The sequence below is a fragment of the Pocillopora damicornis genome, chromosome 14 (genome assembly GCF_964200805.1).
Source record: "Pocillopora damicornis chromosome 14, jaPocDami1.2, whole genome shotgun sequence".
NCBI classification, from domain to species: Eukaryota; Metazoa; Cnidaria; class Anthozoa; order Scleractinia; family Pocilloporidae; genus Pocillopora; species Pocillopora damicornis.
In genome coordinates this window covers 16,190,507-16,216,260 of record NC_142683.1, presented here as the reverse complement: position 1 = coordinate 16,216,260, position 25,754 = coordinate 16,190,507, and the positions used below count along the sequence as shown (strand labels likewise).

General features: G+C 37.6%; 2 protein-coding genes across 3 annotated transcripts; both read left to right on the top strand.

The window, feature by feature from the left end:
• The first annotated feature begins 5,865 nt into the window (after positions 1 to 5,865).
• Positions 5,866 to 18,625, top strand: LOC149034726 (hsp70/Hsp90 co-chaperone CNS1 homolog). Of its 2 annotated transcripts, none has more exons than XM_089194444.1 (3): positions 5,866 to 6,021; positions 6,282 to 6,359; positions 18,077 to 18,625. In XM_089194444.1, exons 1-3 carry the CDS (start codon positions 5,952 to 5,954, stop codon positions 18,172 to 18,174), a joined length of 246 nt encoding a protein of 81 aa, XP_089050570.1. In that variant the 5' UTR covers positions 5,866 to 5,951; the 3' UTR covers positions 18,175 to 18,625. The 2 variants fall into 2 exon arrangements, with proteins under 2 accessions (XP_089050570.1, XP_089050571.1); XM_089194445.1 differs by lacking the exon at positions 18,077 to 18,625 and adding an exon at positions 11,358 to 14,952.
• A 532-nt stretch (positions 18,626 to 19,157) lies between these two features.
• LOC149034725 (uncharacterized) lies at positions 19,158 to 24,699 on the top strand (the record flags this gene model as incomplete). The annotated part of the gene is made up of 1 exon (XM_089194902.1): positions 19,158 to 24,699. A coding segment is annotated over one exon (3,273 nt), but the record flags the coding sequence as incomplete, so codon positions are not given.
• Between the last annotated feature and the right edge of the window lie 1,055 nt (positions 24,700 to 25,754).

Here is a 25,754-nt window from a genome sequence, read left to right as displayed (position 1 = left end):
CAAAGTGGGCAAGGGCTTGGCTGGAAGCTCAATAGGATGGAATCGATTGGTACGTACCATTAAGACTTTTTGGAAAAGAAATTTACTACAATTGATGATGAACTAGCACGCTATTGTTGATGTTATCGTTCGTGTTAAAGTCTTTAGAAGTGATGCACCATTTTAGAGCAGTTTGAATGATTTCTGTTATTATTATTATCAGTAGCGTTATTGAAATTTTGCACATCAATGTTATTCAGTGTCAATTGATTCTAATGAAGCATTTGAGTTCATTTTTAAGAATGAATATCCTGATTTATTCAATTTTGAACCTGGGGTGTTGCATTTCCAGCCCTCTATGGCTTTACTCCACCTCAGTAATCAGTTCATGTACCATATGACTATAAGTTGAAACTGTTGAGCTTTCTTTTTTCATTCATCTATTTATCTATTCATTTTCTCCCCTCACGGCGGGGAGAAGAGGTGAAGACAAAAAATGAAATATAAACTTGAGATCAACTTTAAAATGTATGTTTTCCTAATATTTCGGTTCGGGAACTGATGAACCCGTCATAAGGGGCTAAAGGAAAAAAATGAATGGTTCATTAGACCACCAACTGACCATCATGCGTTGAATGGTGTAGCTCAATGGTTCAATTTGACTCTTGCGTGGAAAAAGGTAACATGTCGAGACCTGTGATCGTGAAATGGGATAACATATCATTGGTCAGTCGATATCTTGCTCTGCAAGTCACATTATCATATAGCTGGCAGCGCACGCGGGCAAGATGAAGTGAATCCTGTGTTCTGATTGGCTACCTGAGCGGGCATGATGGACCCACCCTCGCCCGTTCGGGATCCCCCGTATTGATCCCACGCAAGAAAACTTACAAAGTTCATAACTTTTGGACAATGTTTTCATATATACATAGAAAAAATAAACGACCCTCTTGGGTTTATTGTGCTGCAAACACAGTTGGCTTTCACTATCGGCTCTCGAAATAAACAGGCCATTCTTGATTCTTATCCAAGCGAAATCTTTTGCTATACAATGAATCCTTTAATGATTAAGCCAAGAGAATATAAACTCTCTTGTATCGTCAAGATTACTGGATATTAGCCTCGTTCTTTTTCTACTTTTTTATGGACCGTGACTTCGTCTCAGTCCATAAAAACGCAAAAAAAAAAAAAGAACTCGGCCAATATATGGCCATTTTGACCTCACGTTCGGTCAATAACGCATATGAATATGTTTTATGCAAACCCGTACAAATCTGGCAAGGGAAGACAGTACAAAAAATGCCCTTCTGAGCCCAGAATTTGTCTAACGTATAAGTCGGTGGACTTCTTTTTCCTTGTAATTTGGTTCATCAAGTGTTAACTTCAGCACTGAGGACAGAAGTATTTCGTCAAAATCTGTTACACTTAAGAGTCTGAGCCAATGATATAGAGAGAGCTATTAGTCAACGTTCTCGTTGCTTCTGCGTCCGTCAATTTGATGCCAAAAGCACATCAGTATTAGAATAAGGTTTTGTAGCCAATGCTTCTCAACCTACGTCTTTAACAAATAAAAAGCCGCTGATTAATATCAGTGAGCCCGCAATATTCCATAAATATTGGTCAGAGGATTCTTTGGTGCAACAGCTGTCACTTTAACATCTCAATGTTAGCGCAGTTTAACGATTGCATAGGAGGCTTATTACATTTAGGACCGAACGTTATTACATTTAGGGCTTTATTACATTTAGGACCAAATGTTATTACATTTAGGACTTTATTACATTTAGGACAGTTATTACATTTAGGACTTCAACAGAAGCAAGGTCGTAAAATAGTCAAACGTGCCTTCCATTTCCGCGACAGAGGCAAGAACGCATGGTTGTATCAGATTTTTGAGTGTAAGGTAAATACTTTTATTTGGAATTTTTTTAGTTAAGATTTCCTCATTCAAATGTTCCTCATCTGTCCGAACTTTCTCTGGTTTCCGACAACGAAAGACGTTCCTGCAGTTAAGTGACGAGGATTGCCAACTTTTACTTTATTCTGGAGTGTATTAATTGTTTCGCCATTTCGTGTTAGTTATAAGCTTATTAAGCTCAGCTTATTTTAACAAGTTACAGCTGTCGATTTCACAAAAATTCGCAAGCAATGTCTGGCATTTACCTTGGACGAAATAAGTAATTCGGGAGAGTTACGAAGGATATCCAAATTATCGATTTGATTCAGTGCAAGCCCTTTTGATCGAAACACTTTCAGTTTTGTTTTCGTGTCATATGGAGCATGTACACAATCGTGTTTGGCACTAGCTTTCATGTCGGGCTTATGCACGTATTAACTTAATTTGCTCCCGTATTTACGATGCATTTGATCAAAAAGCGATAAACATTTTCAGTGTATTTCATGTGTTTATGTTTATCATACTGTAGTTTGAAAGTGATTTTTTCTTTTCGATAGACAGCTTAGATTGTCCTTCCAAACTGTACTGTTATACTGATTTCCTTGTTAAATATTGAGACAAGTTGATTTTCCTTCAAATTCAGCTGGTTATTTACTGCAAGAGCCCTTTCAATAAACTGTATTCGAGTTTTAGGAATCCAATTCATCAACTGGTAATGATTGATTAGTGTCTGAGTGAAGTTTTACCTTTTGTCATCTGCTAATCAACGTACGATCAATCAATAATCATATCAACTGAATGTTTCCGATCAATTTTTTTTTTTTATCAAAACTGGTTTAAAGTGAAATGATGTGAAGTTTATATGAAATAATTCATATTTGTACTGCGGTTGTAGATGAAAGTGAAATGTGATCATCGCAGTAAATTTTCCAATTTAAGCAATTGGAAAGAAGAAGCCTGAAAAAAATCAGGACTTCAACGGGATAACTCAATAAATTGACCTCGCTCCCAATGTGTGGCTTCGTAGCTCAGGTGGTAGAGCATCGCACCGGTATCGCGGAGGTCACGGGTTCGAATCCCGTTGAAGTCCTGATTTTTTTTTTTCAGGCTTCTTCTTTCCAATTGCTTAAATTGGAAAATTTACTGCGATGATCACATTTCACTTCCTTCCTTCCTTCCTTTAAAACTGGTTTAGTTCTGCATGAGGCTGCATGCATCCAAGTATGTGTTTGGTGATAATTTATGTTGTTATATGGCAAGGTAGTCTTGGGATAAATGTAAAGTTCTCATTGGTTCTTACTTTGTCAGGATTTTGCCACATAGACCATCATTGCACCATACAGAAAATCATAAAACATGTAAATTCATTGTAAACTAGTTTAGTCCAAGTGACATTGGTGCATTACAATTACCTTGCTCTCTTGAGGGGTACTAGGGAATATTGGCACCATGTCATTCCTATACTGTTACATCCATGGGCCAATATATCTCTGTAAAGCCGTGGCAATCAGCTGGTTATATAGAAGTTTGTAGTGGTTTTTGTAAAAGCGATATACACTTACAGGCTATTTTGAATTCCAGTTCAATTGACTTCCTTTTTACTTCACATTTATTGAATTTTTTTGTACATGAAGACAGTCAGCAAGGATTATTTGATATTTAAAAAACAACCAGTCATGATTATTAGGAGAATTAAAGTTAGCATCAAAGACAAATCAATTGTATGCACAGACAATGTAAATATGGAATACCTGCAAAAGCAATTAGTTAAATATACATATGCTAATAAAGCAAAAAAGTCAGCACCTGCACCAAATTGAAATCCATTTCAACAGACATCAGCATGCATAAATGTAAATATTTCACTGTTTTTCCTGTGATAAAGTGAAACAGTTGAACTAACAATCACCTATACAAATATGGGCATCAGCTCAACAGTAGGAAATTGAATAAATGAAATATATCTTTTATAAGTTTTGACCAGTAATCCCTATTTAAAAATCAAATAAGAAAATTTTACTTTGGTGTTGTAAAATTTGTTTCTTATGAGAAACGATTCAGCATAAACTCTCTCCTCTTGCGGAGACATGGTGGTCCTATGATTAGTGAGGTGGACGCACAGTCAAGAGGTCTGCATTTGTAGCCTGGCCTGTGCTGGACTCAGGGTCAAGAGGTCTGGGTTCCAGTCAATGTGTTGTGTTCTTGTGCAAAACACTTTACTCTTACAGTGTCTCTCTCCACCCAGGACTATAAATGGGTATGGGTGGGGGGGGGGTGAAGGGGGGGGGGGGGAAATAACGGTGGAATGGACTTCCATCCTGTCCAGGGCTAGGTAGTAACACTCCCAGTTGCTTCATGTGAGGAAACCAGGATTAAGTAAAGCTCATGCCCTGGACAGGCCACTTTTCAAATTCATATGGGACCTAACTACCTGCCACCTCTTAGTTTAAATGATTTAAATTGCTATTGTTACGAATTATATAAACTTGTAACACACAGATGTTGATTTTTGCCCAATTTATTTTAGTCAATTGCATAGGATGTCTTTGGTAAATCTTGAAATTTATTGTAATGAGAAGTGAATTACTATTTATTTAAATATTAATGTTTGTTTTCTTCAGTATATATATCTTTTGTTCTTTTACTGCTTTAAATATGTTATTAATATTAATTGCTTGTGATTTTGTGTCTATGTATCCCTCCCATTCTCAGAGGGGAAAAAATATTTAGTTTAGAATTGGGTAATATGTTGAGCTAATTTTTTACCATTTGCAACCATCTTTTTTTCAGGCCAGGATGACTTAAAACAGCAACTTTTTGAAAGAAGCATTCCCTTACAGTTGCCATGGCTAAAGAAAGAAGTCCAATTAAGGTTCCATCTGAAAATGAAGACTTACCTGACAAAGAAAATGCTCCAGATTTTGATGAGGACACTTTACGAGGTGAGCTAGGTTCAACTTTGGCTTGAGTCACGTTAAAACGTTTTCTATTCCACCAGTTTCACTAATGTAAGCAGATGTGGAGAATGTTATTAATACACTGCATTACCACTTTAAAGGATATTTGGCCAGTTAGGACTCTCTTCTATGATTACAATATGTTGTTCATTGACTGAGAGGATCTATGACATATTTGTTATTTTCTTTTCTCAAATTTCAAAGCAAGTACACAAAGTTATAATAAGTAAATGCTTTATTTGATCATCATATAACATCCATTTTGTAAGTTTGCATCATAAGTACCATCATCATCATCATCATCATCATCTCCATTATATTATGCAACATTAAATTGAAAGTTTCAACTTCCCCTAAGCAACCAATTTCCAGTAGAGTGCAAGTGTTATATCATTGAATATGGAGGTGTTTAACCCTTGACACCCTAACATCAGTATCCATATTCTCCATACTGTTCTTTGTATGTTTCTTGTGGTACTGAAAAAGAGAATTCATTTGAAGATTAATGCTTCTTAGGTTGGTGATCATTTCCTTTATTCTCATGAGCTTAGTGAATGATTCAGCAGTATTACTGTAAGGAGAAGTGAGATGCTGGTCACTCTTAGGGTTTAAAGAGTTAAGGTAGATAGTGAACTTTCACTAACAAATGGCTCAGAAGAAAAAAGTCTACAAGGTCAAGGTTTTAAAGCTTGGTCAATTAGTTGAAAGTCAGGTTGCTAATTATTTTTTTTTTGCATAAAAATTGTGTGGGGCATTTAAACACATTATTAATTTTGCCTGTGGAATAGGAATTTTAAGAAACCTATCTCCAAAAAGGGGGACTGCACACATCCTCCAAGCTTTTCAGGGGATGGGTCAAGTCAGGCAGGTGCAAAAGTGGCAGCTGGCACTAAAGGAAAAATCTTCAGATTTTAAATCTCCAGATCTTGGCAGCTCTGCTTATGCACTAATTAACTACAACCACAGGTAATTATTAACTACAACCACAGACTTTGACACAAATTATTTTTTATTTTTTCTTTGCAGCCACAGCTGATGTTTATAGGAATGAGGGTAATGAGGCCTTCAAGAAAGGAGATTTCATCAATGCTATTTATTTTTACACCAAAGGAATTAAAATGAACTGCAATGACAAAGAACTGAAGGCCAAACTGCACAACAACAGGGCTATTGCACATTCTAAACTTGGTAAGATGATGAGAGCTTTAACATGCATTTTTTTTCTATTTTGAAGCTATTGAGTTGTCAGTAGTAGTTTTCTGAAAAAGGTGATAATTTTGAAAGCATGCCCGGAAAAATTTACATCTTATCTTGGCCTCTCAAATATACAAATAACTAACCTCTTACCCCAGATATCAACGAGCATCACAAGTTTTTCCCAAAATTATAGTAATGGTAGTTGGTTTGGAACATGTATGGCTAATCAGAGATATTTATTTCAATAACAGGTAATCACCAGGATTCACTAAGGGATGCAGAAGCAGCCATTGGGTTAAATCCAACTTTCATTAAGGCAATTGTGAGAGGTTAGATATGTTAGCTGTACTATAATAATAATAATAATGATAATAATAATAAAAAAAGAACTCAACACTCTAAGGTTAAATGGAGTTCAATCTTGTCTCAATTGACTTTAATTAAGAGGTCGAGACCACCCTGATGTACATTTGAATCCAGTTCTTGACTGCTACGCCATTACTTTGCATTAATCATGATGAGAATATTATTTTGAGCTGGATGAACAACTCAATGCGGAATGCAAAGCAAAATTTCAGCATGAATATTTTAGTTCCTTAAGTTCAATGAGTCACAGGTGTCAGATATGTTAAGAGCGTGTCCACGAGAGCACCGGGCAGTCGTGCTACATGCCATCTCACCGATGTCAATGAAACTTTGCCAGTTTAAAGGGTCTACCCCAAAACTCAAAAAGACAAACTAGTTTCTGTTTTGGTTTTTTTCTGGGGGGAGATAGACCACCCCCCCCCCCGGTTTTTCTTAGTTTTCACTAAGGAAATCGCTTCAAATAGGTAAAATGTATGAAGCTCTCACTGCGATGGTATTTAACCGATTACTTTGAGGATTTGCACACATATTTTTACATCCTTAGTTAATGTCTGCTGCAAGTATCAGTCAGTTTGATGGACGGCTTGTCAATCAACAGAGGCAAATATACGACTGTGTTTTTAGACTTTTCGATTCATCCAAATATTTGACAACTTTGAGGTCAAATATCTCCCGTTGCCAGAAAGCTACAACACTAATCTTAATTACCCTTTATAACCCATTATTTCATCTCTGAAAATCATCAACAAAATTTGGGCACTACCGTATTTTTGTCTTGGATGCCTTTTAAAATCTGCGACTGTGACAAGTATCTCCCAACTACACCTGTCACGCAATTCTTGCTCTAGGCGGTTACTTGACAAAATAAACCTACATTTTTTTGCTCTTTATACAAGATGATTGATCAAGAAAGGTGAAGAATGTGAAAAACTTTCGAGAAAAACTTTCGAGATACATGTAAAAATCAATGGGAAAATCGTAGCGTTTCTTTCTTCAGTCGTTTATTACTTTGAAGATTTGCTAAAAACATCAGATATGGCTTTTGTACGGCGCAAAACAATCATTAGTCTATAATTTGATGGTTTATCATCATCATTGCTCATTTTAGGAGATTTTAAAGTCATATGCTGCGTGTTGGCTGATATTACTACATGTTCCAGTGTGCTACAACTTCGGCTTTTAAAGACGAGAAATTCTGCGCTCTCGCTCGTGAGCAAATATCAATAGTTCTTTCGGACTAAAAACTGTGCTTCTATCCCGAAAATAAAATTCAAATAGTGTTGTCGTTGTCACTTACCGCCATCGAACATTTCCATGCAGAACTCCGCTAAGCTAACTTCTGTTGTGTGACCCGAAGACTCTCCGTAGGAATTATTCAAGCGCGTTGTTCGTGCTATCTGCTAGATAACAATTTCAAAATAATCTGCAGCTCACTATGATTATTTACCTGCTTCAATCGTAAAATATCTGCATATTTTTTTCAAGCATTCTATTACTACATATAAATCTACATCTCTCTAGATCGAGTGTCGCCGGAGTTTAATTGCGTGACTTGTAAAATTTTCAAGTAGGAATGAGCCAGCAGTAATTTGACGAGTAGCCTTCCTGCAAATTTCCCTTGATGAAATCCCAAGACATAGTCAGTTGTTTTCGTAAGCAAAGACAATAAATATGAAAAAAAAAGTGAGATGCAAAAGTCTTTTTTTTTTTTTTAGCTTAATAGCAGCTGTACCCTCTCCTGCAGTCTTCGTCTAAATTTTGCAAGGTCCCTCCTTATCTTCTGCCTTGTTCGGTCACTTTCGAATTCTGAAGGTAAATCATTGGCAGCGGCCTCTCCGTCCCCATTCATATTTACAGAGGGGGACCTCATTAATGAGTCAATTTTTGTTACGGCAGATAACCGGCTAAAGTATCGAGCGATTTGCTGCTGTATCAACCGGTCAGTCTTAGGCAACATTTCTGGCTGGTGTCGTCCCTTAAACTCGATATTTGGGAAATCACATTATTGTTGCCTTACTAGTTTCCTCCCTTGTCCAGCACACGTCTAGGAGATAATTCTCTGCTTTCTGAGAAAAGGTGGCTGTTTTTTGTGTTTTCCAAACAGCCCATCCAAAGTCCTCTTGGCTAGTTAGAGATTGTTCGTCAGAATTTTTACCTGAGGTCCGACCTTGAACGTAGCCATCCCCTATAGCATGGCAAGCTGGTCTTAGTCTATTTCCTCTTGATCTTATCCTAGGCGGAATTTTTTTGTCGGCCTTACTGTGTTTGTCTTTGTTAGGGTACATTTGGATAGCAGCCAATGACTGAAACGTCTTGATACATCCTTCTTTTAGCAAGAATATCTCGCTTTCTTGTTCCGTCTATGACGGATTAGGTATAGTTCTCGCGATGACCCGCGTTCAGAAATCTGTGCACGTTGCTGATAACCACCCGCTTCTACGATTAGTTTGCTGAAGGTTTCTAATGTGACGAGCCTAGTGAGACCCTGAGGTGCTTTAAACTGAGCCAGTTGGTCTGTGCTATAAACTTGTCGCAGTTCTTAAGTCAGAGGGAGGATCGCCCACCTCTATCTATGTGAGCGCCTCTACAGTACCTGCGTATCTCTAGCAATCATATGATATAAAGTTCATCTCAGTCACAAATCACCAGGTAGGAAAACTGATGTTCAGATAAGCGCTCTTCGTGCCCTTCTTCCTTATTCATTACCGGCTCTAAGATAGCGGCTACAGTACGCGTTCTATTTAGGTTTACAGTCACCTTGCCGCCACCAGGAAGACTCGCCACCAGCTTTGATTTCTTCTGCCATCTGCAGATTCATCTCTCTCTCACTTTATGTCTCCGATTTTTATGAGGAGGATACTGGCATTTACGAACCCGAAGGTCTAAATCTCGCACCAAGTTGTGCACGATATACCCACGAATTTAGAGGTGTGAGCTGTTTCCGTCCCTGGCCAGCGCGAGAAAAATAACATTTGGTTCTACAGTTAGTTGCAAATGAACAAGACAACTGCACCATCTTGACTTTATCAATTCGAGTGTTAGATTAAATTGAGGGCTTTTTAGACACTCGATTTCTTATATGACATCACTATGAAGACGTAATACAACTGATACACCTACACTATATAGGATTAAGAGAGGTTGTCAGTAATTTTCGAGAATCCGGCGACAGAAGCAAAAATTCAACTTTTTTTTTTATTTGCTCCAAAAGACCCTTTTAGTGAATCGTTTTCAAAAATAATATTCAAAAGTTCCAGCGAGTTTTAATTTTGAAAAAAAATACGCAAGTTTGAAATCGGCCAAAACGTACCTAATTTGCATAATTTCTATTAGGCTTTCAGTGCATTTTCACAACGCTCGCACAAGACAACGAAAATGTATCTTGGATTCATTTTTTCGTAAGTTGTTTTTCATCCCTTGGAGTAGCTTTGTAACTATATTTCATCTCCAACTGAACTTTCTTTCGTTTGTAACCACCCGCGTAAAGTACACTATCTTTTCTATTCCGTTTGTACGCTGAATTTTGCTATATTTCAGACGACCATAACATCAAGGGTATACAAATGTACATAAAATAAAAGAGCTCTTTTCAACGAGAAATTCTTCGTGTTTAGCATGTAAAAATATTATTTTTGGCCCGTGAAAAGCGAGCGCGCCAGACCAAAATATACAGCGTGCATTTTCACGGAGTTAGGCCATTTTTCTTGCTGTACTCCTACTGCAAATCGCACACTATTGGGACAAAACTCGACGTGTTTGGTCTCTACTTCAGTTTTGATTCATCTAAATATATCAATTTTAACCTAAAAAATAACCTACCTTTATTGTTGAGTGAACAAACCACCGTTTTAGGTAAAATTTTAGAGTTGATTTTTCTCGAATGCTAAATAAACAAATCGCTGTTTACAAAGATACCAGCTCTGTCGACGTGTTTGTAGCTGAAATTAGCCCGTCTCATATACTGTTCTTCAATTTACAATCTATCCCACTGGCATAACTTTGAAGTAAATTACATGTAACTAGAAATGTGGTTGTAATTACGTGAGCGTGATTTAAATAAAATCATCGCACACATAAAATATTCGAAACATGTAGTTGTCGCATGAAAATACTCGCTTAATTGTGTGTGAACCTTGTGTGTACATTCGGTGTTTTGCTCGGTTGCTTTTATAGAATTCTACCATTGTCACTGTGATTAAAATAGTATGTTTGTGTAGTCCACCTCTTTAGATACATTTTCAAATCAACTGTAGGTTGGAATTCTGTTGGTAAAAATTGTCGAAGAAATCCGAGAAAAATGGCATGTAGCACCGGGCAGTCGTGCTACATTCCATCTCACCAATTTCAATGAAACTTTGCCAGGTTAAAGGATCTACCCCAAAACTAAAAAAGACAAACTGGTTTCTGTCTTGGTTTTTTTCCGGGGGGATATAGACCACCCCTCCGGTTTTTCTTGATCCTTAGTTAATGTCCACCTTAAGTATCAGTCAATTTGATTGACGTCTTGTCAATCAACAGAGGCAAATAAACGACTTAAGTTTTAGACTTTTCGATTCATCCAATTTGACAACTTTGAAAAGTGAGATGCAAAGATCTTTATTATTTTTTTTAGCTTAATAGCAGCTGTACCCTCTCCTGCAGTCTTCGTCTAAATTTGCAAGGTCACTCCTCATCTTCTGCCTTGTTAGAGGCGGTTGCCTTACTAGTTTCCTTCCCTGTCCAGCTCATGTCAAGGAGATAATTCTTTGCTTTCTGAGAAAAGGTGGCTGGTTTTTGTGTTTTCCAAAGAGCCCATGCAAAGTCCATTTGGCTAGTTAGGGATGTTTCGTTAGAAGTTTTCCTGAGGTCCGACCTTGAATGTAGCCACCCCCTTTAAAATGGCAAGCCGGTCTACGTCCATTTTCTCTTGATCTTATCATAGGCGGATTTTTTTGTCAGCTTTTTTTGTTTGCCTTTGTTAGGGTGCTTTTGGATGGCAGCCAGTGACTGAAACGTCTTGATAAATCCTTCCTCTTAGCAAGAATATCTCGCTTTCTTGTTCTGTATGTGACGGATTGAATATAGTTCTCGCCATGACCCGCGTTCAGGGATCTGTGCACGTTGCTGATAACCACCCACTTCTACGATTAGTTTGCTGAAGGTTTCTAATGTGATGAGCCTAGTGAGACCCTGAGGTGCTCCAAACTGTGCCAGTTGGTCTGAGCTATAAACTTGTCGCAGTTCTAAAGTCAGAGGGAGGATCGCCCACCTCTATTTATGTGAGCATCTCTACAGTACCTGGGAATCTCTAGCAATCATATGATATAAAGTTCATTTCAGTCGCAAATCATTAGTTAGGAAAACTGATGTTCAGATAAGCGCTCTTCTTGCCCTTCTTCCTTATTCATTGCTGACTCTAAGATAGCAGTTATAGTACGCGTTCTATTAGGTTTACAGTCACCTTACCACCAGGAAAACTCGCCACCAGCTTTGATTTCTTCTGCCATCTGCAGATTCACCTCTCTCTCAACTTTACGACTCCGATTTTTATGACGAGGATACTGGCATTTACAAACGCGAAGGTCTGAATCTCATACCAAGTTGTGCACGATATTTGAGGCGTATCGTGAAATCGCGGCCTTCGTAATCTCCAAATAAGCCAGTGCGCGCTAGAATAAGCTTCTTCTCGGACGAAACTCATATTTAGGGTACATTGACGTCTTTCAAATGTTTTTTTTTTATGCTGTACACCCACGAGTTTAGAGGTGTGAGCTGTTGCCGTCCCTGGCCAGCGCGAGAATTGAGACCTTTTTGGACACTCGATTTCTTATACGGCATCACTATGAAGACGTAATGTAACTGATACACCTACATTACATAGGATTAACAATGTCTGTTGCTCTGTTGCGAGAGGGAGGAAAACATTACCGGCAGTGTAAATTCTTTTAGAGTTTCAGAGACTTTTCAGAGATGTCTCTTCGGCTGTCACAAAAAATTGACCCTCTCTTAAATTTACTGGGAAAAATGAACTTACAAACTCCTTACAAACAATTTTGCTTTTTCCTCGGGCTGTTATAAAACAGATCATAAATTGACCAGTGAATAAATCATTTTGAAGCATCGTTCGGAATTTGCCTTTTTTGCGTGCAAATCAAGGGTAGACAAAGTTTATAAAACATTTGACAAGAATTTCATGGGGTTCACCTCGATAATTTTCTTCGGCCAGAGTCAAGACACACCAAGCAAAGTGACATCGCCCTCCAGTAAAATAATTTTCCAAAGAATAAATGTGGCGAGCGTGGGGAAACGCACGTTTTTTTTTTCATTATTGCGATCAAAGCCCAATGATGTACCTAAATTGGTACTTACGGTATCAAACCATTGATTATGACAGGGTGAGCTTAATTTTTTTGTCGAGGTCGACGTGACTTCACATTAGAAGCGTTTTTAAAACAAACTAGTGAGCATCACTGCACGAACTGAGGAAGTAAAAACTTGTATTTATCTCCCACGCATTTCGTCTAACAATAGTAGACTTCATCAAGGAGTTTTACAAGTAGGGTAAATAAGCTTTCTCATATACAAATAGTAAATAAGTTGTCTCTTTACTATTGAAGCCAGTGGATATAATTCGCCAGGCGCGCTTACAGTGTTATACATGCGTGACATTTTTCGGAAGTTACATGTACGAGTACGTAATCTGTTTGAAGGTCACAGATTTAGTGTAAATATTTGACCCCTCGACGTCACGTAATGTCTCTAGTTTACAAAGGTCTTAAAAAGCTTTATTACTTGGATTTGCCTTCTGCGCGTAGAGGGCTACAAGCGAATTTCTCGGGTGTAATTGCTTTTGATTTCTCAACTGATGTTGTCGCAAACACAGCTTTTGGGAGTCACGAAACAGAAAACTTATTAGGACCTAGCTTCATGTACTAATGGAAGTAAATGGCAAATAAAAACATATTCTCTTGAGAAATAAAGTTATAAATAACAGGGGTTCTTTAAAACAAATTGTGATAGAAAAGGTTTCAGTTCTGGTCAATATTGACTTTTCATAGCCTACTTCCGAATCTGAGGGAACGCGCTGAGGGAATAAAAAAAACATACATGTGTGATATTGCAAGGAGAAGAATAAAAACACAAATAAAGAAAAAGGAAAAAAAATAGAAACTCGTGTTGCAGCGCGCAGATATCTTTTGAGCTAGACCTACACACTTATGCCCGACACCACGCAAAGAAACTCGAAAGGGTGCTGTATATGAACTTGTTCGCACGTGCACGCAGGAATGGCCATGACAATCAGCGAAAATAATAGCAAATGCAGAATATATTTGCAGTCAAAAAACAGGCAAATTAGATAAAGAAAAATAAGATAAGGGAAATTATAATAAGATAAAGAAAAAAAAAAACAATTTTTACTTCTCATGAAAGGTCACGCAGTTAGGCTACAAATACTATTTCTACGTGAAATTTCTTGATGGTGGAAAGTGGAAAAACCATTCTCCAGTCTTATTTTCCGGAAACATGGCGCAGTTAATGAATTTTATGGGGCTATTGATATTTCCTATAAAATAAGGGGGGCAGAGTTTCCCGTCATCCGCGTTCTGGAAAAGCCGAAATTGTTACACTCGGGAACTTGTACGTCAACAAGCACGCGACATGTGAATTTAAAATCTCCTCTCCTGTTACAGTTTCCTTATTGTGAACTGTGCGATAATGATAATACACAATCTAATTGTAGACTAATGAATGTTTTGGTTTTGTACAAGTGCCCTATATCCTGATTTTAGCAAATCTTTAAAGTAATAAACGACAGACAAAAGAAACGCTACGATTTTCCCATCGATTTTTCAGCTAAAAACACGTCAACAGAGCTGGTATCTTTGTAAACAGCGATTTGTATATTTAGCATTCGAGAAAAATCAACTCTAAAATTTTACCTAAAACGGTGGTTTGTTCACTCAACAATGAAGTTAGGTTACTTTTTAAGTTAAAATTGATATATTTAGATGAATCAAAACTGAAGTAGAGACCAAACACGTCGAGTTTTGTCCCAAGAGCGTGCGATTTGCAGTAGGAGTACAGCAAGAAAAATGGCCTAACTCCCTGAAAATGCACGCTATATATTTTAGTCTAGCGCGCTCGCTTTTCACGGGCCAAAAACAATATTTTAACATGATAAACACGAGGAATTTTTCGTTGAAAAGAGCTCTTTTATTTTATGTACATTCGTATACCCTTGATGCTATGGTCGTCTGAAATATAGCAAAATTCAGCGTACAAACGGAATAGAAAATATAGTGTACTTTACGCGGGTGGTTACAAACGAAAGAAAGTTTATTTGGAGATGAAATATAGTTGCAAAGCTACTCCAAGGGATGAAAAACAACTTATGAAAAAATGAATCCAAGATAATTTTTCGTTGTCTTGTATGAGCATTGTGAAAATGCACTAAAAGCCCAATAGAAATTATGCAAATTAGGTACGTTTTGGCCGACTTCGAACTTTCGTATTTTTTTCCAAAATAAAAACTCGCTGGAACTTTTGAATATTATTTTTGAAAACGATTCACCAAAAGAGTCTTTTGGAGCAAATAAAAAAAAGTTGAATTTTTGCTTCTGTCGCCGTATTCTCGAAAATTACTGACATCCTCTCTTAACAATGTATGTTGCGCTCTTACAAGAAGGAAAATATTACCGGAAGTGTAAACTCTTTTTAAAAAGAGTTTCAGAGACGTTTCAGAGATGTCTATCTTTGGTCGGCTGTCACAAAAAATGACCCCCACTTAAATTTACTAGGAAAAATGAACTTCCCAACTCCTTGTTGAAAAAATTGGAATTCATTTGACCGATACGCCGGTTGTTTAAATTTTTCTTTTTCCTCGGGCTGCTATAAAACAGTTCATAAATTGACTAATGAATAAAATGTTTTGAAATACCGTTCGGAATTTGCCTTTTTTTTTCTGCGTGCAAATCAAGGGTAGACAAAGTTTTTAAAACATTTGACTACAATTTCATAGAGTTCACCTCGATAATTTTCGTCGGCCAGAGTCAAGACGCGCCAAGGTAAGCGACATCACCCTCTATTAAAATAATTTTCCAAAGAATAAACGTGGCGAGCGTGAGGAAACGCACATTTTTCTCATCATTGTGATCAAAGCCCAATAATCTACCTAAATTGGTACTTACAGTCTCAAACCATTGATTATGACAGGGTGAGCTTAATTTTTTTGTCGAGGTCGACGTGACTTCACATTAAAAGCGTTTTTGACCGAACAAACTAGTGGGCATCACTGCACGAACTGAGAAAGTAAAAACTTGTATTTATCTCCCACGCGTTTCGTCTGCCAATAGTAGACTTCATCAAGGATTTTTTCAAGTAGGGTAAATAAGGTTGTTCATATACAAATAGTAAATAAGTTGTCTCTTTGCTATTGAAGCCAGTGGATAGAATTGGCCAGATGCGCCTACGGTGTTATACATGCGTGACATTTTCCGGACGTTACATGTACGAGTACGTGATCCGTTTGAGGGTCACAGATTTAGTGTAAATATTTCACTCCTCAACATCACGCAATGTCTCTAGTTTACAGAGGTCTTAGAACGTTTCATTATATGGAGTTGCCTTCTGCGGGTAGAAGGCTACAAGCGAATTTTTCAGGCGTAATTGCCCTTGATTTCTCAATTGATGTTGTCGCAAACACAGTTTTTGGGAGTCACGAGACAAAAAAACTTATAAGGACCTAGTTTCATTTGCTAATGGAAATAAATAGCAAATAAAAACACATTTTCTTGTGAAATAAAGTCACAAATGACGGGGGTTCTCCGAAACAAATAGTGATAGAAAAGGATTTCAGTTCTGGTCGATATTGACTTTTCATGGCCTACTTCCAAATCTGAGGGAACGCGCTGAGGGAATAAAAAAAACATAAATGTGTGATAATGCAAGCAAGAGAATGAAAATCCAAATGAAGAAAAAGGAGAAAACATAGGAACCCGTGTTGCAGCGTGCAGATATCTTTTGAGCCAGACCTACACACCTAAGCCCGACACCACCTGGAGAAACTCGAAAGAGTCCTGTATATGAACTAGCTCGCACGTGTACGCAGGAAAGGCCATGACAATCAGCGAAAATAATAGCAAATACAAATGATATTGCAGTCAAAAAACAGGAAAATAAGATAACAGAAGGATTAAGAACTTTCTAGAAGTGTCTTCTTGAAAAAAAAAGATGAACAATTTTTACTTCTCATGAAAGGTCACGCAGTAACCCTACAAATATTACAACTACAATACTATACGTGGAATTTCTTGATGTTGGAAAGTGGAAAAAACATTTTCCAGTCTTATTTTCTGGAAACATGACGTAGTTAATGAATTTGTGGGGCTACTGGTACTGGCTCCTACCAAATAAGGGGGGCAGAGTTTCCCGTCATTCGCGGTATGGAAAAGCCGAAGCTGTTACACTCGGGAACTTTTACGTCAACAAGCATTTGACATGTGACTTTAAAATCTCCTCTCCTGTTACAGTTTCCTTATTGTAAACTGTGCGATGATAATAATAGACGATCAAAGTATAGGCTTATGAATGTTTTGTTCTGTACAAGAGCCCTATGTCCTGATTTAAGCAAATCTTCAAAGTAATAAACGACTGAAGAAAGAAACGCTACGATTTTGCCATTGATTTTTCGTCTACATGCATCTCTCTAAACGTAAAAGTTTCCATTCCTACAAAAAATCTCGAAAGTTTTTCACATTTTTTACCTTTCTTGATCAATCATCTTGTATAAAGAGCAAAAAAAATGTGGGTTTATTTTGTCAAGTGATCGCCTAGAGCAAGAATTGCGTGACAGGTGTAGTTGAGAGAAACTTGTCACAGTCGCAGATTTTAAAAGACATCCAAGACAAAAATACGGTAGTGCCGAAATTTTTTTGATGATTTTTAGAGATGAAATAATGGGTTATAAAGGGTAATTAAGATTAGTGTTGTAGCTTTCTGGCAACGGGAGATATTTGACCTCAAAGTTGTCAAATATTTGGATGAATCGAAAAGTCTAAAAACACAGTAGTATATTTGCCTCTGTTGATTGACAAGCCGTCGATCAAACTGACTGATACTCGCGGCGGCCATTAACTAAGGATGTAAAAATATGTGTGCAATTACTCAAAGTAATCGGTTGAATACCATCGCAGTGAGAGCTTCATACATTTTACCTATTTGAAGCGATTTCCTTGGTGAAAACCAAGAAAAACGGGGGGGGGGGGGTGGTCTATCTCCCTCCGGAAAAACTAAAACAGAAACCAGTCTGTTTTTTTTAGTTTTGGGGTAGACCCTTTAAATTGGCAAAGTTTCACTAAAATCGGTGGGATGGCACGTAGCACGACTGCTGGTGTTCTCGTGGACACGCTCTTAAGTCACTATCTGGCTGTTTTAAAAAAAAGCATCAGGACTTAACTCTTAGCGTTTTTGTGGGAGTTGTTGATCCCAATTTAAATGTTCTTGGAAGTTTTAATTGTCTGTAAAGCTAAATAAATCTAACTGAAACCTAATAGGGCCTGTTTATTCTTTTCCGTTTAGTTTTTTTGCTTTGTTTTGTTTTGTCTTTTTTTTCTTCTGGTCTGTAATGATTTCAATGGTTTCAGGTTCTTTTCTCGGAATTGAGCTACAGTAATAGTATGCTTCTTTGTGTTGTTGCCTGCAGGAGCCACTGCTTGTGTTGAATTGAAGAGATTTGAAGAAGCAATCAGTTGGTGTGATAAGGGGCTATCAGTATCCTTTGAAGGAATCTTTCATTTTTAACCGTGGGTATAATGGAAATAGTTTCCATAGTTTGATGTTTCAAGGGAGAAAATACAAAGAAGGGTATTAATTATGATGGGAACTTGTCAGCTTACATACTTTAAGTGTGTGTTATTAGTTCAAAGAATTCAGGATTGGATCAACTAATTATCCCCAAATTGATATTTTTTTTACTCTCAACACTCATCTGATTGCTATTGTATTGCTATTGTAAGGAGAAATTCTCTCTTGGTCACTCATGGGAGTTAAAGGGTTAAAAGACTAATATTCATCCAGTTTATACATGGTACGTGGGTAGATGATCTCTCTAAAACAAGCCAGAACAAAAAGCTCGGTAATGTTTAGATATCTTATGCAGATTTTCTTGCCTTCGACCTTTTTCCACTACTTAGAGACTCGGAAACTTTCGTCCTGCTTTCCTATGGACAAATAAAAATTTTAAAGACACGTATTGGTGTTGTAGACTCATTTCTTCCACTGCTGTAAAACATTCGTCTGATGGTAAAGCTATATTAATTTAAAAATTGAGCAAGTGCTGCTCAGTTTTTGGAAACTAGGGATTAAATTTAGATATTTCGCGTTAAATTTTTAGGCTGCACCCTGAAAAAAGATTTTTTGAAATGTAAATTTACTTCATAACTGACTTTAAGACTGAATGTTGATAAAACATCTATCTTTCATGCAAGCCCTCCTAATGGGCCATTTTATAGTTGTGTACTTAGTTGCCAAACCTTTGATTTGGAGTAAAGCTGAAGATGACCTTGTTGTGATAGAGACCAGTATCTAGAAACGATAATAACAAAGTAGTTTGCTTTAAATAGCAGCAATGTTTTTATTATAACAAGGTCACCCTTAGCCACACTCCTGTTCAAAGGCTTGGGAACCAAGCACGCAAATGTTAAAATGGACTATCATAAATCAATATGATCAGAAAAATAATATTTTTTTGGTTTTTCCAAATTTTTAACCCTTAACATAAAAAAAAGATTGACAAAAACAATAGGATCTTGTTGTCATTAAGACTTCAGTCTGTCAGTGAAGTGGGAGAAAAGTCCATAGAGGAAAAAGATCCTATTAGTCATGACCATGGTAGTGCAAGTTCAGGTGATGTCAAGAAAGTCATAGATATCTATAATCGGGGAGAAGAAGCCATAGAGTACCTCAACCTATATCTTAAAAAAGCTAAAGAAGTAGGAGACAAGCATGGGGAGGGTGCTGCTTACAACAATCTTGGCATTGCTTGTAACCGTCTGGGTGATTTCAAAAAAGCCATAGAGTACCACAACCTACATCTTAAAATAACTAAAGAAGTAGGAGACAAGCATTGGGAGGGTGGTGCTAATGGCAATCTTGGCAATGCTTATTACCGTCTGGGTGATTTCAAAAAAGCCATAGAGTACCACAACCTACATCTTAAAATAGCTAAAGAAGCAGGAGACAACCATGGGGAGGGTGGTGCTTATGGCAATCTTGGCAATGTTTATATTAGTCTGGGTGATTTCAAAAACGCCATAGAGTACCACAACCTACATCTTAAAATAGCTCAAGAAGCAGGAGACAAGCATGGGGAGGGTGTTGCTTATGGCAATCTTGGCAATGCTTATTTAAGGCTGGGTGATTTCAGAAAAGCCATAGAGTACCAAAACCTACATCTTAAAATAGCTAAAGAAGTAGGAGACAAGCATGGGGAGGGTGTTGCTTATGGCAATCTTGGCAATGCTTATCACAGTCTGGGTGATTTCAAAAAAGCCATAGAGTACCACAACCTAAATCTTAAAATAGCTAAAGAAGTAGGAGACAAGCATGGGGAGGGTGGTGCTTATGGCAGTCTTGGCAATGCTTATAACAGTCTGGGTGATTTCAAAAAAGCCATAGAGTATGGCAACCTAGATCTTAAAATAGCTAAAGAAATAGGAGCCAAGCATGGGGAGGGTCGTGCTTATGGCAATCTTGGCCTTGCTTATTTTAATCTGGGTGATTTCAAAAAAGCCAAAGAATACCAAAACCTACATCTTAAAATAGCTCAAGAAGCAGGAGACAAGCATGGGGAGGGTAAAGCTTATGGCAATCTTGGCCATGCTTATTTAAGGCTGGGTGATTTCAGAAAAGCCATAGAGTACCACAACCTGCATCTTAAAATAGCTAAAGAAGTAGAAGACAAGCATGGGGAGGGTAACGCTTATGGCAGTCTCGGCATTGATTATGATAATCTGGGTGATTTCAAAAAAGCCACAGAGTACCACAACCTACATCTTAAAATAGCTAGAGAAGTAGGAGACAAGCATGGGGAGGGTAACGCTAACGGCAATCTTGGCAATGCTTATCGGAGTCTGGGTGATTTCAAAAAAGCCATAGAGCACCACAACCTACATCTTAAAATAGCTAAAGACGTAGGAGACAAGCATGGGGAAGGTAACACTTATGGCAGTCTTGGCAATGCTTATGTCTGTCTGGGTGATTTCAAAAAAGCCATAGAGTACCACAACCTACATCTTAAAATAGCTAAAGACGTAGGAGACAAGCGTGGGGAAGGTAACACTTATGGCAGTCTTGGCAATGCTTATGTCTGTCTGGGTGATTTCAAAAAAGCCATAGAGTACCACAACCTACATCTTAAAATAGCTAAAGAAGTAGGAGACAAATGCTTGGAGGCAATTGCCTACTCTTCATTAGGATGCGTTTTTGAGTTGCAAGGTGGACTGCCAAAAGCCGTTGAACATTACCAAGCTAGCATAAACTTATTCAATTCCTTGAGAGAACTTCTAAAATCTAAAGATGAGTGGAAAGTTAATTTTCGAAATCAGCATCAAATGGCGTATACGGGTTTGTGGAGAGTTCTCGTAGAACAAGGTAATGTAGATGAAGCCTTATTTGTTGCTGAGAAAGGACGAGCTCAAGCTCTGACCGACCTCATGGAATCCAGTTTTTGTGGTGGAACAAGTCACCACAAGGGAGAAGATGAAGATTTCGCAGTTTTAAAAAACGTTCCATCAAACACTGTCTTTCAGGCAGTGGACAGAGCTAACGTCAATCTTTGGGTTGTGTCCGAAGGAAAACAAGTTCGGTTAAGACAAGGCAAAATCAAAGGTTTTGTTTCAGAGAATAGTGGAGTTAGCCAGTCCTTTGAGTCGTTCATGCTGGGTGTCTATGCACAACTTGGTGTTCGTTCTTATGTGAGATGCGAGAATCGATCTTTAGATGCTTTGAGGGAGGGCCGTTCAAAAGTGGATGAGAAAACCAAAGAAGCCAACCCTCAACCTCACATCCAACAAGACGGATGCTTGAGCACTTTGTATGATATCGTCATGAAGCCGGTGGCTGACTTGATTGAAGGGGATGAGCTACTCATTATTCCTGATGGACCCCTGTGGATCGCTCCTTACGCTGCATTGAAGGATGGTAATTCTAAATACCTGTGTGAATCGTTCACAATCCGAGTCGCTCCATCGTTAGCAAGTCTTAGACTCATTGCCGATTGCCCAGATGATTATCACAAAAGAAGTGATGCGTTACTTGTGGGAGATCCGTGGGTATCCGAGGTTACTAACAGCGAGGGAGAAAAAGTCCTCGAGCAGCTTCCGTGTGCTAAAGAAGAAGTAGAAATGATCGGAAAAATTCTGAATATCACGCCAATCACTGGCAGACAAGCCACGAAACGTGAGGTGTTGAAAAGACTCACTTCCGTTTCCTTAGTTCACTTTGCGGCACACGGATGTTCGGAAACTGGCGAAATTGCTCTTACACCTGACCTAGACCGAATATCTACTGTGCCTACGGAGAAGGAGGATTACATTTTAACGATTCGAGATGTGTTGAATGTTCAACTTCGCGCCAAACTTGTTGTGCTCAGTTGCTGCCACAGTGGTCGGGGCGAGATCAAGGCTGAAGGCGTGGTTGGCATTGCGCGCGCTTTTATGGGGGCTGGTGCTCGGTCTGTTGTGGTGTCCCTGTGGGCGATTGATGACGAGGCTACTCTCCAGTTCATGAAATGCTTTTATCAACACCTTGCAGAAGGTAAACCCGCAAGCGAGTCACTGAACCTGGCCAGAAAAAGCCTTAGAGAATCAGATAAGTTCCGCGACATCAAATACTGGGCGCCCTTTTCGCTGATTGGAGATGACGTCACTCTTGATCTCATGGGTATTACGCAGTTCGCAGAACCACATAAACATAAGACTCGAAAGCGAAAACTCAACCATCTATTTAAAGGTATTCCAATGAAAGTCCACAAATGTTCCAGTAATCAAGCCGAGTAAACATTCAGTTAGGCAATAGGGCAAGTTTTCTACGAAGAGAAATTACACCTTTAGCGAGCGAAATTACGATAAACACGAAATGAGATAGAACTTACAGACTGTTTGGAGTTTAGAGTGACCATAACTCAACAATTTTGGTGAGCAAAATATGCCAGTACAAACACGGCGACTGGTTCTTTTTCTACAAAGCGCATGGCCGATGTCCTGGATGTTGACGTCAAAATGCAGGCACGCGATGGGAGCCTCAATGGCAAAGGAAATAGAAAATTTGAATTTAAAATCACATAAATCAAAAATTGCCTTTTTTTAATCTTAAAAAGAATGAAAAAACGGCGCAGAAACGTAGAAGGTTTAAATTTTTTCTAGTTTGGCAATTTTTCGTTATTTTTCATTACTTTTTACTTTTTTGTTAAATGGAACTTGAGATGTGTAACTTTACTTTAGTGAAGAAATAAATCAGTCTATTTTATTATATTTTGATCAGTGGAGTTGTCCTTTTTTTTCTTACCTTTACAAATGTAAATGCTTGCGAAGAGAACGAAATATAACAAGGCTTCTGTTATGAATACCTGCAGTAGTTGAAGGCGGTTACGAGGTTTCCGTTTTCGCCAAACTGACGCTCGGCTCCATTCCTTTATTACAATTAGTTGTATGGGAAACAATTTAAACGTTTTTTTTTTTCATATACATCACCAGGAGCTTGTCCACAGGGTTTTAATTACGTTTATTTTCTCAGCCTTTGATAAGTTACAAAAGTTGGCGAAATTTTAATTTGAAAAATTTGATTTGCAATTTCTGCAGCCATATGTTAATTAAACTTGGATGATTTTCCTTCATCATTAATTCCTTTGTTACAAGTTGAGATTATCTTTATTATTTCTTTTCAATCCATCTTAATGCAATCCAATTCTATCAGTGCCAAGATTGCCATTCTAAGCTTAATTTCAAGAAGTAAACATCAGAGATAATGTTATAGAATTTACTGACTATATTTTTGACATTAGACCTTCTTTTAGGGGTGTAGCCAGCTTCTAGTCCCGTAGGCCCGGCCTACCTTTTTTTTCTTTCGCCCTGCAATAATATGACTCTTTCAAATTTTGAAACAAAAATTGGAATCTCTTAGGGGACAGGTCCTTAACAGGTCAAAAAGCTGGCTACAACCCTGTTCTTAATCAAATAAGTTTGGTCAATTTTAGTCCGTTTTATCGGATACTAATCTGTTTGTTTTTAAGAACCACGACAGAGAGGTTAAAAATTTTACTTATAATCTAAACAAGGAAATAGCGAAACAGATTTCACTGTAACTGAAGTTTCCATAGCTGTAACTTTCAATGCATGTGAAATGGAATTAGTTGTTTTTAGTAGTAAAATATTTACTCCCGTAAACTAGAGAAGTAATTAAAACGAGCTGTGTAGTCCTCAATGGGAATTATTTTGGTGAAAAGGTTCATGAATAGATGTAAATCTAATCCGTAGTTGGAAAGGTTCAGGGCTTCAGCATAAAACTTTTAATTTTTGAAAATTCGCTGTTATTGCTCTAAATTTACCTTAGTGGAATTTGAAGATGCCTGATAATGTCTTTCTTAGATTTAAGAATTTATACTTAGGTACTCAGAGTACGCTTTTTAATTAGAACCCGTTTTGTGCACAAAAGTTTAAGATATACACAGCTGTTTTAAAAGAAAGTTTCGTAAGATCAATCTTAATTTTGCAGATTTTTTTAACTACCAATGGTATGTGCTGGTATAAAATGTAATAGATAACCTCGCACATGGTTGAATACGATGTAACGTAGGATTTTAAAAACAAGCTGGGACAGTTTTAACCTAGCATGCTTTGTACAATGTCAGTGTAGTTCGTGTAAAGTGTTTGATACTATTTTTAAATACAGTTGAAGATAATTGTTCATTTACCTTAGTTTAATTAACTCATCCACTCCCAAGTTCTGAAGAAAAATTCTCCCAAGAGATAAGAATGTGTTTCTTTGTTCCTTCATTCCGAGAATTTATTGTTACATTACGTTTCTATCAAAAAATTATCCTCCAGTTTGGATTTTCTCAAATTCTTATTGACACCATGTTTTTCGGTGTATTAATACTGTGAGGAGAATTTACATTATAAAAAGTCTTGGGAGTAAATGGGTTCATTTCAGTGTCTCTTTTAAGTGCGGTTTTTACTTAATGCCTTTGACAATTTAATGCAGTTCCTATGGTACTTATTTCTTAACTTCTTTGTAGAAGAGAAATATCCAGTGTATAAAATACAAAAACCGCGTTAATTTTCATTGTCTGTCTCCATATTGTTAGGATTCACGTGAGATGCAGAGAGAACAGGTCCTATGCCCGGCGGACTTCAATGCTTGTTTTGACCCGCGCGCACCAAGTTGATAATGTGTGCAGCTAACAGTTACTAACATTCCATGCTTCAAGCCCCCACCCACTCAACAAATGCCCGTTGTCTCTTTGATTGTATCTCTTCCACTGTCTATCGTTCTCCATATTGTCATACGGGTTTTGAACGCCAACGGACGTGTTCATACTTTTGCGCCTTTTTCACCTTCATCCTTACACAAATTTTTACATCTTTTCACATTTGCGCATCCCTTTTTACTGCTTCCTTTTGTTCCTTAGGATTCGTGACATGAAGAAAGATTGGTGTTAAAAACATTCAAGGTTCTTGTCCTCCAGCCTTATTATTAAACGTTACTCTTTAAATGGCGAACCTTTTTTATGTGTTGATTTGCTCCTGTGATTGAAGGGCTACTTTACGTTGAAGATTTCACCACTAACTGATTTTTGCGTACATGACCGTACATGGAATTTATTTGCACTTGTAGTAATATAGTCAACTGAAAAATTAAATTAATATGACAAAGGTTATTACACATGTCGATTTCGGTTGAAGCGACGGGAAAAATATTATACTTACAATTTGTGTTCCATATGCGGCTAGTAAGCTTCGAAGTGCGATCTGTGGTGACACTTTTGAAATGTAAGTTGCGTAACGAACTTCTAGGTTTTTAAATAATTAGTCACCTGATCTATTTTTGCCGCGTTGCGCTAAGATAATTAAATATTCACACAAAAAAATGACAAACGGCTTGAGAAATGCAAATCATGTGTATTTACACCATCAACAGAATTACGTAAAAAAGAAAAGCTTTGCTGTTTCCGTAATTGTTGAATGTTTTTAGTTTGAAAAAAGTACGAAATCTGCAAAAGAACAAAGGCAGTTTAAAAATTTCTTACGTGATTAACTTTATTTTCCTTGGCTGTATATATCTTTATCCTCCATGTAGTAAACATTAAATTTGTATTTGATATG

Excerpts from the sequence above, each read along its gene's own strand:
- LOC149034726 (XM_089194444.1), top strand. The coding sequence starts at position 5,952 with ATGAACTGCAATGACAAAGAACTGAAGGCCAAACTGCACAACAACAGG. Across the intron at positions 6,022-6,281 it reads TATTGCACATTCTAAACTTG|GTAATCACCAGGATTCACTA; the intron begins GTAAGATGATGA and ends TTTCAATAACAG. Across the intron at positions 6,360-18,076 it reads CATTAAGGCAATTGTGAGAG|GAGCCACTGCTTGTGTTGAA; the intron begins GTTAGATATGTT and ends TGTTGCCTGCAG.